Source organism: Equus przewalskii, chromosome 2 (assembly GCF_037783145.1).
Source record: "Equus przewalskii isolate Varuska chromosome 2, EquPr2, whole genome shotgun sequence".
Lineage (NCBI taxonomy): Eukaryota > Metazoa > Chordata > Mammalia > Perissodactyla > Equidae > Equus > Equus przewalskii.
This window is the reverse complement of record NC_091832.1, coordinates 80,020,126-80,040,882: the sequence shown is the minus strand read 5'-3', so window position 1 is coordinate 80,040,882 and position 20,757 is coordinate 80,020,126. Positions and strand designations below refer to the sequence as shown.

Below are 20,757 nucleotides of genomic sequence, written 5' to 3'. Positions count from 1 at the left end.
GGAGGAGGAGAGGGAGGCGACTAAGGAGAGAAAGAAATGGAGAGGAGTTCGGCTCCCCTGGGGTGGGACTGGATGAGGCGAAGCTACGAGCACCTTCCAGAAGGTCATCCGCCTCTCCATCCCCGGCGGGTTCACACCTGGCAGGAGCGAGGGTCTTGGAGACCTGTCTGTGAGGCCCGCTCAACCCCAGCGTGAGCCTCGATACCCTGGCCCCGGGTCCCCCGGCCTGCGCCCGCGCCCAGTACCTGCTCGTGTTGCGGGGGCACCTCCAGCCCCGGCGCCGCCGCCCCCAGCGCCATGCCGCCAACGCGCACAGCCGGCGGTGGAGGGTCTCCGAGCGTCCGCAGAGGGGCGCAGCCCCGACCACGAGGGCGCTGGGGCCGAGCCTGCGGCGGCCGAGAGGACAGCTCCGCCTCGGGCTGTGCGGGAGCCGGCGCCGGGAGCCCTCGGGCGCGACCGCCCCTCCGCCCTTCGCCAGCGCCCTGGCCTCCTCCAGCGATGGGAGCTCACTATCAGCGTCCCCATCACTACTGATGAGACCCTTAGGGTCTCGGGCCCTCTGTAGCGAAGCAGTCGTCAATCACCATCGCTAATAAAACAGCCTGCGCCCTGGCCTGTGCGCTGGGCAGGAACCAGCGGTTCTGTTACCAGGTGATGGGGCTGGAGGACGGCTCAGCGGTAGGTAGGAAGAGATACGGGGAATACGGAGAGTAAGAAATGGAGGTGAGAGAGGGAGCGAGGAAGAGAGGTCGTTTTCCCCTAGCTCTCTCCCTCAGAAGTGTTTATCAGAAGACAAGGTGGTTGTCTGAATGCTGGGAGATTGAACCTCTGTTGCATCCCCAGTCGTGTCCCTTTCCCTGGACCCACTGCCCCTTTTCCCCTCAGTTATCTGCAGTTTTAATAATGTGGACAGTTCCCTGGTGGAGTCACACTTGGCTCCTCCACAGATGACAAAGGAGAGAAACTCCGCTGGGGGAGAAAACCCAGGTCCTCTTGGCCCCTGTGCGGTTTGGGGACACCTGCTTTCCCCTGGGAAATTACCCACAACGTGCCTTTGTCCTCTCCACCTTCAGGGGGCGCTCTCCTTCCCCTTAGCCTTAAGCCCAAGCCTGGACTCAGGGCTGGAACCAACTGGAACATTTATGCAAGGCTGTGGGAATACTTCGTGTGAATTTAGGGCAATAGACAAAGAGGAAACACACAAGTAGGTAGTCTGACTTACAAAGTGTGGCTTACTCCATTCCAGTTTGTGGTGGCTCATATTTTTCAACACCTACAAGGAGCTACCAGTGAAGACTGACCAACAAGATGGACACTGATCCCTGCCATTGTGGAACTTACAACCTAGCAGAGGGTAGAGATGAATAAACATCCAGTAGACTTTATCACGGTAAGTGCAAGCTTTTGTTTTCTAGCCTTAGTGTACATCAGAATCCCTTGGAGGGACTGTTGCAACTCAGATTGCCCCATTGTTGGCTGGGGCCTGAGAACTTGCCTTTTTAGCAGTTTCCAGGCGGTGCTGCCTCCTGCGTCCTCAGACTGCCTTGTAGCGTGATCAGGATGTTGGAGAGAGTGTTTTGGATGGAGGCAACAGGGGATGCAGAGGCCTGGAAGCTGGAGAAAACAGTGGATTGGAGAAACTAAAATGAAAGTAACAGCTGGCACTGCCGGAATGCTTACTACATGCCAGGCCCGGTCCCAAGCACTTTACTGTGTTAACTCGTTCAGTCCTCACAACGATTCCATGAGGTGTGTGGTGGAGTTATTTCCATTTTACACATGAGAACACTGAAGCACAGAGAGGTGCAGAACTTTGTCCAAGTTTCAAAGCTAGAAGGTGCTGCAGTGAGAATTTGAACCCAGAGAAGACCGACTTCATGATCAGGCCTCTTAGCCACTCAAGAAAGTGGTTGCAAAGAGCAGTGGGGCCGGATCTAGAAGAAGGTGTATGTAAATCATATTAAACAGTTTAATTGTAGCCTAGGGAGAATGGGAAGTCGTTACAGAGTGATAAGCAAGAAAATGATGTTGTTAGACTTGCCTTTTGGCTTCAAGGGTGGGAAGGGGGACTTGACTATGACTCAAGACAGAGGGACCAGTCAGAAAGCTATTGCTGTAGTTCCAGCTACAGATGGCAGTGGCCTTGGTGGTGTATGAAGGTGTGTGCAGGGATGGAGTGGAGGGGAGATGGAGAGGTGTGGATGGAGCTGAGCAATTTAGGTGATAGGATCCATAAGACTTAACTGATCCTCAAGGTTGGTGCTCAGACATGTGGCTTGAGCAGCTTGACATTTGGGTGGATGGTGCTGCCATCCCGGAGAATGGGAATATCGAAAGAGCAGCAGATTTTTGGGAATAAAGATAATGAGTTTGTTGGGACATGTTGCCTCCCTCCCTAGCTTCTGGCCTGTCTTCATGTGGCAAAGGCCACTTTTTTTCTCCAGTTCAGGATGTCCACACATTCATCTGGATTCTTCCCAGTCACGTGTAAACACAAAGATAGTCATCTTCCGTCTGGCTTCAGCTCAGCAATCATACCAGAATAAAACTCCAGAAGTCCCTTTCTCCCTCACCCAAAGTGATGGATTTGCTCTAATCTCTTCTCTCATAGCCGATTCCTTTCGTGACCAAATTCCAGATGGCCAGAACCAATATCTCGTTTCTCAATAAGTTAACAATTGCTTTTTGGAGTAATTCACCCAACCAAAGTTAATTAAGTTGCAACTTTCTTTTCCAAATCAAATGATTGGCAGCTGATTCTATCATAAATCCTGAAATAGATGAACTGTATTCCTGTTGCTTAGCTCCAGTCTCTTCAGTGTATTAGTTGTAGCCCGTGCAGCCTCCTGTCATCTCCTGGTCTAGAACCCTGAGCTGACTGTAATGATGTAATGGAAGAAATGACCTAATGTCCTAAAGGTATTTGAGAGACAAAATGGAGTCAAGAATAGTTAAACAATTAAGTATGATATTTGGTGCAGGAATAGAGAAATACATCTGTGAAACAAAATAGCCCCCAAATGGACACATGCATTTACAGAAAACTAGTTTTATAAGAAGAGTGGCAAATCAGCGAGGAAAGGATAGACTATTTAGTAATTAGCTTATCCATCTGGAGAAAAAATTATGCCATATTGGGACAAAAAACCAGGTGGCTTAAAAAGCAAAACTTTAAGAAGATTTAAAAGAATCTTTATTATCTTAAGAGACTAAAAATATATATTAAACAAGACTCAAAAAGAACAAATTGTAAGAAAAAAGATGAATAAATTAGTCTATGTTAAAAGTTAAAATTTCTGTGCCACAGAAAGTTGCCATTAAAAAGAAGCAAGCCATGGACCAAAGGAATATATTTGCATATATCTAGCTGTCAAGGATTAGTGCTCAGAAAAAACAGCACTGTTACAAATTAATTTTAGAAGAGTGTAAATCAGTAGACAATGGGCAAGGGATGTAAACCAATTTGAAGAAATAGAATTTTGAGACTTTTTGGTAATTTTTTTTTGGTGTGTGTGTTTCAATAAAATTTTGTTTACACAAACAGGTTGCCAAAGAAAAAAAACAGGCTGTAGTTTGCTGACCTCCCCTCCCCCACCAGCATATAGGAATGATTCTGAGACTTTTTGGTAATTTTAAGGGAATTAATTATTGCGTTTATGTGTATGTGTTAATCTAGAGTGCATGCTTCACAGGAATGTCTTGTACCTGTTAAATTACTTCTTGCAAAGTGGTTCCCTTCAGCCTTTCTACCTGCTCCCTGACCACTCGTTAATTTCTCCCCTTCTCTGCTATCCTCGGGACAACCAAACTGCCTTAGGCCAATGGTGCCACCTAATGGTTAGATCTTGCAGAAGTTCACTATAATTACTTTACCAATGATCTTTTTCAGTTTAGTTTCCTCTTTTTTCATGTCTCTTTCATATTTACAGATAAAATGTGTTTTTGATCCTTGGCAACTAAAATGGGTGATTCAGAATGTCTCTAACCAAGTGCAGTGCTGGGCACATGGAGTAGGGTGGTGGAGGGAGCATCTAGACAACTGGTGGGGCCTGTCTTCTGTGAAAGGGATGGCAATAGCAGGTTCAGTCTGTATGGGGGTGGGAGGCGTCAAATTCAAAACCATGTAGGCCATGTGAGTATCTAAGAGGTTGTCTGATCTCAGAAATCGGTATGATAACAAGTGTTAGAGAGGATGTGGAGAAAAGGGAACACTCATACACTGCTGGTGGGAATGTAAATTGGTGCAGACACTATGGAAAACAGTATGGAGATTCCTCAAAAAAATAAGAATAGAAATACCATATGATCCAGCTATTCTACTTCTGGATATTTATCCAAAGAACACGAAAACACTAATTTGAAAAGATATTTGCACTCCTACGTCCATTGTAGCATTCTTCACAGTAGCCAGGATGAAGCAATCTAAGTGCTCATCAATTGATGAATGGATAAAGAAGATGTGGTATATATACATACAATGGAATACTACTCAGCCATAGAAAGATGAAATCCTGCCATTTGTGACAACATGGATGGACCTAGAAGGTATTATGCTGAGTGAAATAAGTCAGAAGGAGAAAGCCAAATATCGTATGATTTCACTCATATGTGTAAAATAAAAACAACAATGAACAAACACATAGATACGGAGAGTAGATTGGTGATACCGGAGGAGAAGCGGGGAGGAGGGAGGGCGAAAGGAGTAAAAAGTCATGTGTGTTTGGTGATGGTTGGTAATTAAACTTTGGATGGTGGACATGATGTAGTTTACACAGAAATGGAAATATAATTATGTACAGCTGAAATTTATACAGTGTTATAAACCAGTGTTACCCCAATAAAAAAAACTTTAAAATCAAAAAAAAAATCAGTATGAAAGAGACCCCAAAAGTTCTGCACTTCGGCGATTTTTGGGATCAGCGGTAAACTGGGTCATTAATGGGGGTAATCATTCCTAAAAGGAGAGGGACACAGAAGCCAGGTCCTAGCTTGGGTCAGATGAAATGGCTGCATAGAGATAATTAGGCTAACTCTTTCAGTCATCCTCCAGCCCTCCATCTACACTGCGCCCCCACCCCCACCCCATACCCCTCTGGGTGCTGGCTTGGCCTTCAGGTGCAGACACTAGTTTCTTAGAGTTGGCAGAAGTCCTGCATGCTGATCTGATTCCCAACTGCCAGGGTTCCTGACTACAGTCCCAGTTTTCCGTGGCCCCTCAGCCTCACTGGATAGACATTTTCATTCTCCTTTAATTAAATCTGCTTTCGCTTAAGCACTAATAGTCAAGACAAGTGAAAGATACTCAACTTTATTGTTCATCTCCTCCTGTAATTATTAGTATTGTAACGTTATTGGCTTCTACTCTTTTTTGGCTAAAATGTACAGTATTTAGCTCTATTATGGTTACACGGAGTTTTGTGGTGTGTGGCCCTAATCACCATTTATAACATCACTTCTTTGGGAAAGTGCATTCTGCCTTTCAAACCGCAGGCTTCCAAATGCACGTTTGGAACGCAATCCGTTTGTGAGCTCGGAACCCTCAGTATTAATGTCTCTTGGCCCAGGGCAGCCCCACAACCAAATGACATGTGGTTTAAGGTTCATGTAACAACCGATTCATTTAAATAATGTTAGCTGGGGCTCAGTTTTCGGGTTCTCTGGTTTCTGGTTAATTTGGAATAGAGGAGGCCGCAGAGTCACGGCGATCAGACAACAGCATGGATGGGGCTCCCCGCTCCCTATGGAGAGATGGCACATTCTTGCTTTTCACAGTTTACTCCACAGGTTTTAGGACTGAGCCTCTTCCGAGAGCATGCTTTTCAGTTTCGTTGAACAATTGATCTTGAGAAAGAACTCCTTTTAAAAACCAACTATACTTTCAAGCCTGGAAGTTCAGCGAGGGTCATTCCAGGTTATTGAGTGCAGGGGCCCTCTCAGCAGGGGAGAAAACCCTATTTAAATCCTTGATGGGGCTCCTTCCCCTCCCCTCTCCTTGTTTTCCTTTCCCTGTGCCTCCTCTAAGAAGTATCATCTTTCCTAGTTAGAAGGCAGACAGCCTGTCCCAGGCAAGCCCATCTCCACTGTCCTAACTATAAAAAGATTTAATATTTGTCAAACACCTGTGTTTGTGTGCCAGGCACTGGGCAAAACACCTTATTTGTCTGATATCATTTAATCCTTAAAATGACCCCCAGTGACAAGCATCACCATCCACCTTTTACAGATGAAGACATATAAGTTAGAAAAGGTTAATTGCTTTATCTGGGAATGTACGGCAGCAACCACAGCTCTTCCAGCTCCCTAATACCCGGGTTGTGTGGGAGGCCCATGGCTGCAATGGGGGTGCCCCCAGGAAACCCCGTTCTGGTTTGGAAGTTGTATTTGTCATTTCTAGTTAAGACCAAGGACTTGCCATCATGATTCCTACACCTCAGCTTCATTGCTAAGATCACGTTACACCTCTGTCCTGCAAAAGTCACATTCTTGTGAAAGAAAAACACTAATATTCCTAATATTCAGTTAGAGAAACAATGACGAGAGGACAGAGTTATCTTTTCCTGGAGTGTAAAGCCTTCCAGTGGGTCCTTTTGGCCTTGCCTATCATACTTCCTACCCAGGATAAATACAGCTTTTTAGAGTGCCTACTAGTGCCAGATCCTTTACAAATATTTAATCCTCAAAACCATCCTTGAGCTAGGTGTACTGTTGTTATCGTCATTTTACAAATAAGAACTGGGCCATCCCCTCTGCTTATAATGCCCTTTTCTTTTCTCATTTTAATCTGCACAAGTCCCACCCCTCATCCAAGGGCCTGCCCACCCCTGTTCTCTCACCAGGCTCTCCCAGGACACCATTGGAATACATTTCTCTCAACCCTTTGCTCCCACAGCTTTTTGCATTTGCCTCTATTCCAAACTGCTTTGTATTCAAGTTGCTGGTACGTATGTCTCTGTCGGCCACCAATTGCAAACCCCTGGAGAGTGGAGACCATATGTTAATCATCTTTATTCCACCACTGCGTCCAGCACAGTGCCTGGCCTGGAGCCACATGGCTTTGGTGGTGTGGTCACATTCCCAGGATGGGTGGTTTCCCTTAGCCCATTGCCTGCAGTTTCCTCCAGGAAGAAGAGGGGACTGTTGTCACTGTGGCCACAGCCTTTCACTATCTACCCATCACAGGACCATTGAGAACTCTGCACATCCGTACGGACTTAAAATAAGAGGTCTAAAGGGTGCCCTTAACATAGCTTCAAGCAGTTCAGGACGTGCATAGACTTCTTATTTTACAATGTGGCATTGTTCATCAGGATGGGGACATGTTTTTACCATCACTTAGAGATGCTCAGACGTGGTTGGGAAAAGGAAAGCCAGGTAAAGGGTAATCTTAAGTTTGTTCCATTCTACCTGTTATCTTATCCTTGTATCAGCTGAACATAAATTTTGGTGTTTAGCCACATAACTGCTAAAAATATGTGGCACACATGAGGGTTGGAGATAGAGTTGCTTTTCTAATTTATTCTATAAATGCAGTAATCCTAGCACATCTTATAATAGTTGAATAGTGTACACATGGAAATAAAACACAAATTGACATTATTTTGGAATATCAGAGAAATGGAATATCAGCATTTTAGGTTGTTTGTCATTGGTTTCACCTTTTCTTTGGGAAGGATTTCAATTAGTACAAGTTACTAAATGGTTATAAACAAAAATTTTGTGGTTGGAATGTCTAATTATGACTATTTTTAAAATTTAGTATCTTGGTACAAAATTACTTATGTATTTTTAATTTGTAGAGTAAACATATTTTAATGGGCCTCAAAAGAAGGAAAATTTTACAAGTTGTCCTAGCTACGATAGTTAGTGGATAATTTAGGGAATAATAGACTTCACTGGTTTAAGATTTTCCTGAAGATCTTATGGATACCCGTCAAAGTGGCCATAGTTTTGAAAACGGCTCAAAGGAGGTTTGATCCTGTTATAGCCGTGGAGGAGGGCATTGTGTGGTCACAGTGCACAGCAGGACTTGAATCAGGGTCATGCCTCTCCTGCTCTCTAAAGTTTTTTGGAGAGAGGGTCTTTACTTTTTCTGCTTAGTTGCCGTTGTGTCCATTTTTTAAGTATATATTTAAGGCATTGTTATAGTGAAGTGAGAATGAAAAATCTCCTGGTAATATGTCATCTGATGAAGAATCACCAAAGAGAATGGTCAGAGCTGTAACCTGAACATGAACAACTTGGTCATTTACTGGACTCGGGGTAGGTTAATGATCTTTGCCTGAGAAATGGAAAGGGAACCAGCCAATGAGGAATAACTCCCAATACGAGCTATTCCTAAAAGGAAGATGAAGTTGTAGAAAGTGAAGTTAAATTTGGTTTAATGGATGTTGATTTTGAGGCATCTCTAGGCTAGGAAGGCAGAATTATCTACAGTTAGAGACAAATGGAAGCTCAGGAGAAAAGTTAGGGGTAGAGATGGAGATAGAGATTTGGTGTTTGACAGTGGTGAACTGTACAGGCATGAATAACGTTGTCCAGAAAGGCTGTAATGTGAAAAAAGGAGGTGGTCCAAGAGTGTAGCTGATGGTTAAGACAGTGGAATTTAAAATCAAACAAATTTGACTTCAAGTCTCAATTATAACACACTGTGTGACCTAAGCTTGGGACATCTGACTTTTTTTCAATAACAGATTTGAGATCTAATTCACATACCATACAATTTACCCTGAATCAAAGTGTGTGATTCAGTGGTTTTTTAGCATATTCACAAAACAATGCAACCATCACGATTATCTGATTCCAGAACATTTTCGTCACCCCATAAAGAAACCATGTTCATTAGCAGTCGCTCCCCATTTCCCCCTTCCTTCATCTCCTAGCAAGCACAAATCTACTTCGTGTTTATATAGATTTGTCTGTTCTGGATGCTTCATATAAATGGAACTATATAATATATGGCCTTTGTGTCTGGCTTCTTTCACTTACCGTAATGTTTTCAAGGTTCGTCCATGTTATAGCATGTATCAGTACTTCATTCCTTTTTATGGCCAAATAATATTTCATTATATAGTTGTACAGTCATGTGTCATTTAATGAAGGGAATACGTTCTGAGAAATGTGTCATTAGGTGGTTTTGTCTTTGTACGAATATCATAGAGTGTACTTACACAAACCTAGATGGTACAGCCCACTATACCCCTAGACTATAGGGTGCTAATCTTATGGGACCACCATCATATATGTGGTCCGTTGTTGACCGAAACATTGTGTGGCGCATGACTGTACCATGTTTTGTCTATCCACTCATCAATTGATGGATTTTGGGGTTGTTTCCACTTTTTGGCTATTATGAATAATGCTGCTCTGAAAATTTGGATTGCACTAATTTCTATCCGAAACCTAACAGCTTCACTAGATTTCCTACTAATCCAATACTGAACACAAGTGTTTTTGTGGATATATGTTCTCAATTCTCTTGAGTATATATATCTAGTAGTACAACTGCTCGACCATATGGTGACTCTATGTTTAAGATTTTGAGGAACTGCCAAACTGTTTTCCAAATTAGGTGTACCATTTTCCAATCCCACTAGCAATGTATGAGGGCTCTATCTCTCCACATCCTCAATAACAGTTGTCATTATCTGACTATTTGATTCTATCCATTCTGGTGGGTGTCAAGTGGTATCTCGTGATTTTGATTGTATTTCCCTAATGACTAATAATGTCAAACATCTTTTCATGTGATTGTTGGCCACTTGTATATCTTCTTTGGAGAAATGTCTGGATCCTTTGCCCATTTTTAAATTGGGTCATTAGTCTTTTTATTGTTGAGTTTTAAGAGTTCTTTATATATTATGGGTACAAGTCCTTTATCAAATATATGACTTGCAAATATTTTCTCCCATTCTGTGGGTTGTCTTTTAATATTTTTAGTAGTGTGTTTTGAGGCACAAAAGTTTGAATTTATCTATTTTTGTCCTTTGTACGGTGCTTTTGGTGTCATATCTAAGAAATCATTGCCTAATCAGGTTGTGAAGATTTGCTCCTAGGTTTTCTTCTAAGAGTATTATAGTTTTAGTCCTTACATTTAGACCTTTGATCCATTCTGAGTTAATTTTTGTATATAGTGTGAGGTAGAGGTCCAATGTCATTATTTTGCATGTGATATCCACTTGTCCTGGCACCAGTTGTTGAAGAAACTGTTCTCTCCCCATTGAATTATTGTCTTGGCACTCTTGTCAAAAAACTATTGCCCATAAACCTAATGGTTTGTTTCTGGACTCTAAATTCTATTGTTTTGATCTGGGTGTCTATCCTTATGCCGGTACCACAGTGTCTTACTTACTGTAGCTTAGTATTAAGTTTTGAAGTTGGGAAGTGAGTCCTTTAACTTTGTTCTTTTTTTTCCAAGATTTTCTTAGCTATTCCTGGTCCCTTACGTTTTCATGAAAATTTTAGAATCAGCTTGTCAATTTCTGCAAAAATGACAGCTGGGATATTGATAGGGATTGTATTGAATCTGTCAACCAATTTGGGGGAATATTGCCATATTAGCAATAGTAAGTCTTCCAATTCACGAACATAGCTGTCTTCTCATTTATTTAGCTCTTTAATTTTTTTCCAATGATGTTTTGTAACTTTCACTGTATAAATCTTGTACTTCATTTGTTAACTTTATTTCTAAGTATTTTATTCTTTTTAATTCTGTAGTTATTGGAATTGTTTTCTTAATTTCATTTTTGGATTGTTCAATACTAGAGTATAGAAGTACAATAGATTTTTGTGCGTTGATCTTGTAGCCTATAGCTTTGTTACACTCATTTATTCTAATAGTTCTTTGTGGATTCCTTAGGCTTTTCTGTATACAACGTCATGTCATCTGTGAATAGAGGTAGTTGTTTTACTTTTTCCTTTCCCATCTGGATCCTTGTGCTCTTCTTTCTTCTCCTCCCCTCCCCTCCCCTCCCCTCCCCTCTTCTCTTCTCTCTTTCTCCTTCTTTCCTTCCTTCTTCCCTCCCTCCCTCCTTTCTTCTTCTCCTGCCTTCCTCTCTTCTTTCTTCCCTTTTTTTTCTTTTTTGCCTTTTCGTGCTGGCTAGAACTTCAAGAATGTGTTGAATAAAAGGAGATATTACTTGTTTTTTCCTGATCTTAAAGGGAAAGCATTCAGTTTTTCACTATTAGATATGATGTTAACTGTGGCATTTGTGCATATGGCTTTATCAGGTTGAGGAAATTTCTTTTTATTTTTAGTTAATTGAGTATTTTTACCCAGAAAGGATGTTGGATTTTGTAAGTGTTTTTCTACATCTATTGATATGATCAAGTGGTTTTGTGGTTTATTCTATTAATATGGTGTATTACATTGATTGATTTTCATACGTTAAGCTGGTTTTCCTGGGATGACTACCACTTGGTGGTTGTGTATAATTCTTTTAATCTGCTGCTGCATTGCTGAGGCTTTTTGTATCTATATTCATAAGGAATATTGGCCTGTAGTCTTCTTTTCTTGGGATTTCTTTGATCATAGTATGAGTTGGGAAGTGTTCCCTCCTCTTTTATTTTTTGGATGAATTTGTGAATGACTGGTATTAGTTCTCCTTTAAATGTGTGTTAGAATTCACCAGTGAAGCCCTCTGCGCCTGAGCTTTTCTTTGTGGGGAAATTTTTTATTAATAATTCAATCTCTTTACTTTTCCAGATCTATTTATATTTTCTATTTGCTCTTGAGTCAGTTTTGGTATTGGCTGTCATTCTAAGAATTTGTCGATTTTGTCTAGGTTATCTAATTTGCTGATATAAAACTGTTCATGGTATTCCCTTATAATCCTTTTTACTTCTGCAAGATTGGTAGAATATCCCTCTTTCATTCCTTCTTTTAGTAATTTGGGTCTCCTCTCTTTTTATTTTGGTTGGTCTAGCTAGAGTTTTGTCAATTTTGTTGATCGTTTTAAAGAATCAACTTTTATTTTCATTTATTTTCTCTATTGTTTTCCTATTCTCAATTTTATCTATTTCCGCTCTAATCTGTATAACGTCTTTCTTCTGCTTGCTTTGGGCTTAGTTTGCTCTTCTTTATTTATTTTTTAAGGTGGAATGTTAGGTCGTTGATTTGAAATCTTTCTTCTTTTTTAATATAATCATTTACAGCATTTCTCTCAGCATTGTTTTAACTGCATCCCATACATTTTGGTATATCGAGTTTTTGTTTTAAGTCATCTAAATTTCAAACACATTTAGGAATATGTTGTTTAATTTTCATATGTTTGTGAATTTCCCAAATTTCCTTCTGTCGTTTATTTCTAATTTCATTCCATGGTGGTTGGAGAACATACTTTGCCTGATTTTGGCCCTTTTAAATGTATTGAGGCTTGTTATGTGGCCTAACATGTGGTCTGTCCTGGAGAATGTTCCATGTGCACTTGTGTGGTGAGTTCAAGGGTCTTGGGGCTGATGGAGGAAAGACAGGAGCATGAGAGGGCCATACTGTACAATAAGCATATTGGGCAGTATTCGGACAGTGTTGCATGAGAGGGGAAGTCCCTCACAGCAGGAGACCTTCCAGAGACAGAGGCCACCATCCAAAAGGGGAAGAGGGAAGGGAACCCCCAGGGGAGAAGGAAATGGAGAGGGGTCTTATGAGTCAAGGTGATGTCGCTCAGCAGCAAGGTAGGGAGTCTCTGGGTCAGAGAGCTCCAAAGGGCAGCTGCAGTTGAGCTCTTTTATAGCCATAGGGTTTGTCTTATCTTTGGCTGGCAGATACTGGGTGCAGTTTTGCAGGGTATACAAAGCAGGTGGGCTCTAAATGGCTAAAATATGCTTATTTTGGATCTATTTAAAGCAATTGGATATTGAAGAATTTGAGTTTGGCTTTGAGCTGATGGTGCCAACCTGCTATGAAAAAGTAAACAACATAAGAGCCAATATTACAGGGGTCAGGTTTGGCCCATTTATATAACAATTTGCGAAAAATGTGTATTCTGCTATTGTTTGATGGAATGCTGTGTAGCTGCGTGTTAGGTCTAGTTGGCTTATAGTGTTGCTCAAGTCTTCTATTTCCTTGTCGGTTTCCTGCCTATTTGTTCAATCCATTATTGAAAGTGGGGTATTGAAGCCTCTAGCTATTATTGTTGAAGTTTCTGTCCACTTTATTGCCTCTCTGCGATACATCCCTCTCACCTTCTCCTTTGCCTAGATGACTCCTTCTCATCCCGTAAAAAGTAGTTCAGGATTCAAGTTGGTAGTCTGGCTCTGCTGGGGGCGGGGTGGGTAATTTTACTGGTTTGGGGGGTTTTTAGTTTAATTTTTCCTTTCTAGCCTTGGATCTAGGCCAGCGTGCGTATTCTAATCCTCTATAGGACAGGAGCTTATTGGAGCTAGGCCAGGAAACTGTGCTACACTCAGAACCTCTCCCCTTTCATTTCCAGAAGTGAGTGTTAATTACAATTATTAGAAGTCCAAAACATTAGAAAGATTATTACGACCTCCCCATACCACCCCCATATTTTCATTCTGAAAACCAAAAAAACACTTATTTTAAAAGGTATAAAAAACACTAACTTATTTTAAAAGGCATAAGTAAGTATACAATGGTTTGGTTTTCTCTTCTAAAGACTGTTTGGATGCTGCCTTTTTTTTTTCTGCGAAGAAGATTGGCCTTGAGCTAACATCCATTGCTAATCTTCTTCTTTTTGCTTGAGGAAGATCGTCCCTGAGCATCTGTGCCAATCTTTTTCTATTTTATATGAGGGAGGCTGTCACAGCATGGCTTGATGACTTGATGAGTGGTGTGTAGGTCCCTGGGACCCGAACCTGCAAACCCTAGGCCGCTGAAGTGGAGTGCATGAACCTGATCACTATGCCACTGGGCTGGCCCAAGACTATTTTGATGCTTTTTAAAAAATAAAAAATCAATTGTTATTTTCCCTTTTTCTTGTTTTTGGAACTCCTGCTTTATTGATACCCTAAACACAGTGTTTTGCCTGTCATAGAATTGAGCACTACACAAAAGTCTCCTTTGCCCCATAGGACCTGGGTGGCAAGCATCTGGGTCATGGCTGACACTCCCTCCTCCCGCACCGATGGCAGACACCATCAAGGCCATGTGTATATCCTCTTCTGCCAAACGTCTGTTCATGTCTTTTGCCCATTTTCTAAGTGCATTGTTTGATTTTTTACCATTGAGTTTTGAGAGTTATTTATATATCCTCGATACAAGTCTTTTGTCAAATATGTGATTTACAAGTATTTTTGCTAATCCATAATTTGTCTTTTCATTCTCTTAACAGGGTCTTCCCCCCAACCTCCGTGGCTTTGTTGAGGTATAATCAACAAATAAAATTGTAAGATATTGAAATTGTACAATGTGATTATTTGATATTTGTTTAACAGGGTCTTTTGGATAGCAAAAGTTTTAAATTTTGAAGATGTTCAATTTATCAACTTTTCCTTTTATGGATTGCACTTTTGACGTCAAATCTGAGAACTCTTTGCCAAGTCCTAGGTCCTGAAAAAATAAATTTATCTTCTGTTTTTTCTAAAACTTTTATAGTTACTTTTTACATTTAAGTTCATGATCCATTTTGAGTTAATTTTTGTATACAGTGTGAGGTTTAGATTCTTTTTGTTTTGCCTATGGAATATCCAATTGTTCTAGCACCATTTGTTGAAAAGGCTATCCCTACTCCATTGAATTGCTTTTACATCTTTGTAAAAAGTCAGTTGGGCATATTTATGTGGGTTCATTTCTGGGTTCTTTATTCTGTTCCATTGATCTATGTGTCTGTCCCTCCACCAGTACCACGCTGTCTGCATTACTGTGGTTATATAGTAAGCCTTAACATTGGGAAGAATGATTTCTCCTGTTTTATTCTTTTTCATAATTATTCTGGCTCTTCTAGGGCCTTTCCCATTCAATATAAATTTTAGAATAATGTGTCTATGTTTACAAAAATGCTTGCTGAGATTTTGATAGGAATTTTGTTAAACCTATAAATCAATTTGAGGAAAATTGACATCTTTATCATGTTAAGTCTTCCAATCTATGAACATGGTATGTCTTTCCAATTATTTAGGTCTTTTTTGATATCTTTCATCAGCATTTGGTACTTTTCAGCATATAGAACCTTTACATGCTTTGTTAGATTTGTACCTAAGTATTTTGTTTTCTTTGGAGCAGTTGTAAATGGTACTGTGTTTTTAATTTTGATTTCTACTTGTTTGCTCTTTGTATATGTAAATACAGTTGATTTTGTGTGTCAGTCTTGTATCCTGTGACCTTACTGAACTCATTTATTAGTTCTTGCAATATTTCTTGGTAGGTTCCTTGGGGTTTTCTTTCTTTCCTTCCTTCCTTCCTTTCATTCTTCCTTCCTCCTTTCCACTCTTCCTCCCTTCCTCCTTCCTTCCTCCGTACTTTCTCTCTTTAGATGTGAAGATGCTTTTGCTGACATTCAATTTAGGCTTTGGATGCTTTGCTTGATCTCCTAGGCAGCACTTGTTCGAAAATGTTGGAGTTTAATTTAAAAGTTTTCACATTTGCTTTTTTGTTCTTATTTTTAAAAACAGCAATAACTCTTTAGTTCTTTAGACCAGATTCTAGACTTAGTCTTCCTATATGTGTGTATGTTCATACATACATGTGTAAAATATGAAAAAAATATTTTTACCATGCTTTTATATTCTTTTACTCTCTTCTAATTTTTGTCATTGAACTAAACTTTCTCAGTCTCAGAATACTGAAAACGGAACTGCAGTGCTGTTTTTCTAGAGATGACCTTTTTAGGTCCATACCCTTCTTGGCTTAACAATGTGGATCCATATGTAACTTTCTGATTACAGACTACAAGGTTGTTAAGGGGCACTGAAAGCTCTTCTTAATCTACCTACCATGTGAGGCATGTGACAGAACCCACTTCAGTTACATAGACTAAGACTTCCTCCTCAACAAGAGTATAAGAGTCTATGTCCCCTGATAAAACCCATTCCAAATCGTCCCCAATTAACGTTCATAATAGTAAAGACAACTTATATTTGTATATGTAGATTACTTGGGATTTTCTGTGTAGATAATTATGTTGTCCATAAATAGCTAATGTTTTACTTTTTCCTATCCAATGTATGCCATTCATTTCTTTTTCTTGCCTTATTTCATTGGTTGTAACTTGAATATTATGTTGAATAAGAATGAGAAAACGGACATCCTTGCCTTGTTCTTGAAGCACTTAGTCATTTACCATAAATTATGAGGTAAGCTATAGCTTTTTTGGTATATGCTCTTTGAGGGTAGTTTCCATCCATTTGTAGTTTGCCAAGAGATTTTATCATGAGTGGATATTGAATTTTGTCAAATGCTTTTTTTTGCATTAATTGACATGATCATATGATTTTTCTTCTTTAACCTGTTGATATGGTGGATTACATTGATTAGTTTTTGAATATTGAAACAACCAGTGTGGTTGTAGCGTATTATTCTTTTTACACATTGCTGAATTTGATTTGCTAACATTTTGTTGAGGATTTTTGTGTCTAAGTTCATGAGAGATAATTGGTCTTTAGCATTCTTTTTGTGTGCTGTCTTTGGTTTTGGTATTAGGGCAATACTAGCCTCATAAAATGAGTTGGGAAGCATCCATTCTTCTTCTATTTTCTGGAAGAGATTGTGTAAAACTGGTTTCAATTATTCGTTAAATGTTTGGTAAAATTCTCCAGCGACACTTTCTGGGCCTGAAGATTTTAATTCTTAGTATTATTTTAATGTGAACATATTTTTACCAGTAAGAACAAATGGGGCCCAGGAAAACTCTGTCCAGGAGGGTCTGGAGAAATTTGGGTCTCAGTTACTGTTGTCTGTCACATGTGTATGTGTTACATTAGACTGTGATCTTCCTGAGAGTAGCCACTGTGTGTTGGTCATTATTGGGACCTTAGCACCTAGGACAGCACCTGGCACATAGTAGGTGTTCACTGTAAGATTGCTGAACAATTGAATTGACCCTCAGCACTCTGACTGCTGCAGATTGGAAGACTGATGCTGTTAGAGAAGCCTGATGAAGAGAGGGCAGCATCCTCTTTTCGGGGTGGAAAAATCTCTTTGGAAGAAGGGAGGAGCAGATAATATTTATGGTTCCATTTTTCCCTCTTATCTGCCTAAGCTGCTACCAATCAGGCCCTGATCAGCCACACCACCTAGAGCAACCCAGTGTGTTCAAGAGCCTGAAGAGTAGGGGCAGCTGGTGGGCAGGGGTGTGAGGTGGTAGGACTAGGGCTGTTGCTCTTTCCCGCTGTGGGTCCCTCCTCATACAGAAACAAGCCCTGAGAATTACACTTCAAAGTAGAGGATGGATAGGGGATGAGAATGTAAGAGCCTAGGCATAATTTATAGAGTAATAATTTTTAATTATTTGTAGATGAGTAGTCTCAGGTTTGCAGAAGCTATTGACTTGCCAAGGTCTCTCTACATTCATATGCTACGCCAAGGTGCTTGCCACTTTTACTGCAGTTTCTAGTCTGCTAAGTGATTTTTTTTGCTGTCCCTTAGATTATACAACTTTAGAAGATTTTCTGCCAGAACTACATTAGTGTGGGTGCACATGAGAGCACATGCATGCGTGAGTCAATGCATAGGTTTTTAGCTGTATTTCTGCTGGAAACCCAGTTACTGACACCAAGTTCTAGTGCTTTGCTCATTTTATAGCATAACAGAATATCCGTGTTGTTACATTAATGATTATTATTACTCTGTACTGGGACATCTTGTGGCAGTTAAATTATTCCATTTCTTCTTCTAACACTATCTGTATTAACTGCTGTCTTTATTAACAGAACTTTCTTTTTAGCACCTACATGATTGTCTCTGGACAATCATGACTACTTTAAAAATATTTTGTTTTATTAGATTGAATTATTTGTTCTGAGCTAAATGTTAATTCATTTTTTTTTGTAATTTTAGAATTTTGGAATATTACTGATTATAAAAGCAATGGGCCTTATGCCAGTTTTATTTGTAGTGTCTGGAACAATGCCTTCAGCATGATAATTGCACAACACCATTGTGGATTGCGGAATACATAAAATTGATGATAAATTTGTAATTTCTAAGGCTCTGTCCTAATAGAAGATATTCTGGTAGAATTGGTTGAAAGTTCTCTCCTTGCAAGCACTTTCACCCTGATCATAAGCTCAAGGTGAATCAAACATTCTGTTTTCTACATGAGCTAACCACTCTCTCTTCTGTGTCATCCCTGGGCATGTACACACCTCCCTCTTAAAACGGAGTGTTGGAATTATTTGTTGGCAAGCACCCCTCCCGTATTGAATGGTGAGTTCCTTTTGCACAGGATCCATCTCTAACACAATTCTAGCTCTAGAATATAAGCTGAAGGAGGGCAAGATCACTGTGTATCCACCACCTAGAACATGTGGGTAAGCACTCAATACATATTATTGAATGAATAAATCAATGGTGATAGTTGGTGCTCAATATAAATCTTTGCTGAGTTAATGAATTAATTTGTATTTGTGCAATGTGTTTCACAGGCAACAATCACGTTATTCCATAATCCAGATGTAGTGACTGCACAAGGGATATGTATGCCTGGATTTGCTTTTCAAGGTGACCCCCTCCCCTCATCAAGCACATTGAAAACTTGATAGTAAGCAAGAGTCAAATGATCACATGATGAGAGAATAGAGAACGAGGAATGGAGGGTGCTATTAGATAAAATGGATCCTTTTTAACCCTATGAATTTCACTATACTGATTTGTGCACGTAGACCGAGCCTTTGTGCACTTAGGAAATGCTGCCCCCCAAACTCTTATAAATGTGTTCTTGTACAGCAACTCATTTCTCAAGTTATTTAGAAAGGGAAGAGGAATTACATGCATAGTAGATATGTAGTTTTCCTATCTTTTAACTTTTCCATTTAGGTTGATCCCCTATTGGTGCATTTAAGCAGTTTATGAACAGGTCATGAATCATCTAAGGAAACTCAGAAATGCAATGACCTCTGATTACTTGCTTTCTTCTTCCAATAATGGATGGACATTCATGTTTTCATCTGCCTGCAAAAGAAATCTGATCGTTGAAAAGTAATTAAGAATATAATCATGATTATTTCAAGAATAAATGAGCCATATATATTTGAATCATCATGCAAAACAAAACAAAACAAAATAAAAACTTAAATAGAAACCTACCTGCTCTGCCCAAGCTTGTCTCATTGTCTCGTAGCCTTGTCAAAGATGAGTTTGAAAAGTCCGTAGGGAGGCATAGATGGCAGGAGGCAGACATGGGAGTGATGCCTGAGCTGCTAACTCCTCAAAACCTGACTGAAGGAGGTCGTGTCTGGCATTAACTTACTATCCAGAGCTGAAGATTTTGCTTCTCTTATATGGGCACGTGGCTTTTGGATTGATTGGAGAGGCACTCAGACAGGTCAGTCTCTTACAAATTGGTTCTTTCCATTAGTTTTGATGCATTGTACACGTTTCCCCCTTCTAATTCCTAAATCTTTGGTTTATTGTTTCCTTTCTTTTGTCTTTTATCTTCTCTTTCTCTTTTTTTTGCCTTTTGCAGGGTCCCTAGTCTCCCATTCCAAATGTTTAAAATGAGTGTTGGTCTTGATCCACGAGTGTCCCCCTTCTGCTCTAGCCCATGGTGACCTTGTAGGAAGAGGGTTGTGTCCTGAGTTTGTGGAATCAGATGAGAAGCAGAGTCAAATGGCATCCTAGAGAAAATGAAAGGGACTGCCAAAGTCATGCGGCCCAGGTCATAGGCGATATTGACTTTTGGTGCCAGAAGACCCGAAGTGCTGCAGAGAGTTCATGGATGTATGTTAGGGAAACTTTTAAACTAAAATCAAGAAAATGCCATCAGATAAAGGCTTCACATGAACATCACTAAAAATGTCAGATTTGCTGGGGATGTTCTATTGCTCTCACATATTACCTGTACATACACTTCATATAACTTATCAATTATAAATATATAATTGTAATTGTGGTTATTTATTTTCTTTCACTACTTCACCTAAGCCCCATAGGAACAAAGACTAATGTATGTATGTATGCCCAGCACCTGGAACAGGGCCAGGCACACAGCAGATGCCCAATAAATATTTGTTGAATAGAGAGTGCCACCATGTTTCTATAATCCACTCCTAGGTTGAGTAGAAGACAGAATTCATCATTTGAAAGGCCTGAGTTTCAGCTCTGGCTCTGCCTCTCATGAGCTACGCTGCCTAACCCCTCTGAGACTTCGTTTCCTCATGTGTTTAAGAAAATTTCTCTGGAGGCTCCTAAATAAAATAATGAAACATTTGGATGGACATTTTATGGATGGATGTCTCCTTCTCACCTTAATGCTGTTTTTTCGCCCTCTGTTCCCTAACCCCTGCCTTCCAATGGACACTATTCAAATCATGGCTCTCTTTATCTGAGGGTTAGAGTTTAAATGGGGAAGGAACTAACATTTTTGCAGTGATTTTTCCTTTTCATTATGAAAATCTCTGGAAATGAAAAGCACAACTGTAAAGTTCATGAACCTTAGGTTTAGAGTCATGTTGCCACATTAGCTGCTGTTGAACTATGAGAAGGGACAAAAGCAGAAAGATTCTTTGCACAGCCTGCAAATCTCTGCCTCTGTGTAGTGTCCGCAGTAGTAAAATCTGTATGAGATGTGAGGCACAAGGCAGGAGCCAGGTGGTGTAGGGGGGAGACACTTTCTGAGTCACTTAAGAAACGGACACTGCCAACTG

The 20,757-nt window shown here is 40.2% G+C and overlaps 1 protein-coding gene and 1 long non-coding RNA gene across 5 annotated transcripts in view; one reads left to right on the top strand and one right to left on the bottom strand.

Moving 5' to 3' along the window:
* The window catches only part of RNF175 (ring finger protein 175), a 48,769-nt gene extending 47,989 nt beyond the window's left edge, over positions 1–780 (bottom strand). Inside the window, exon 1 of one of the 4 annotated variants that reach the window (XM_008524438.2) lies at positions 246–780. In XM_008524438.2, the coding sequence (XP_008522660.2) occupies positions 246–299 (54 nt within the window). In that variant the 5' untranslated portion in view covers positions 300–780. The remainder of the gene's footprint in view (positions 1–245) is intronic. The other 3 variants (XM_070608842.1, XM_070608843.1, XM_070608844.1) reach the window with 3 other exon arrangements.
* Positions 583–19,193, top strand: LOC139081789 (uncharacterized). Its single transcript, XR_011537104.1, has 3 exons — positions 583–678; positions 1,247–1,390; positions 14,289–19,193. It is a non-coding gene; the product is annotated as an uncharacterized lncRNA (long non-coding RNA).
* Positions 19,194–20,757: the final 1,564 nt, after the last annotated feature.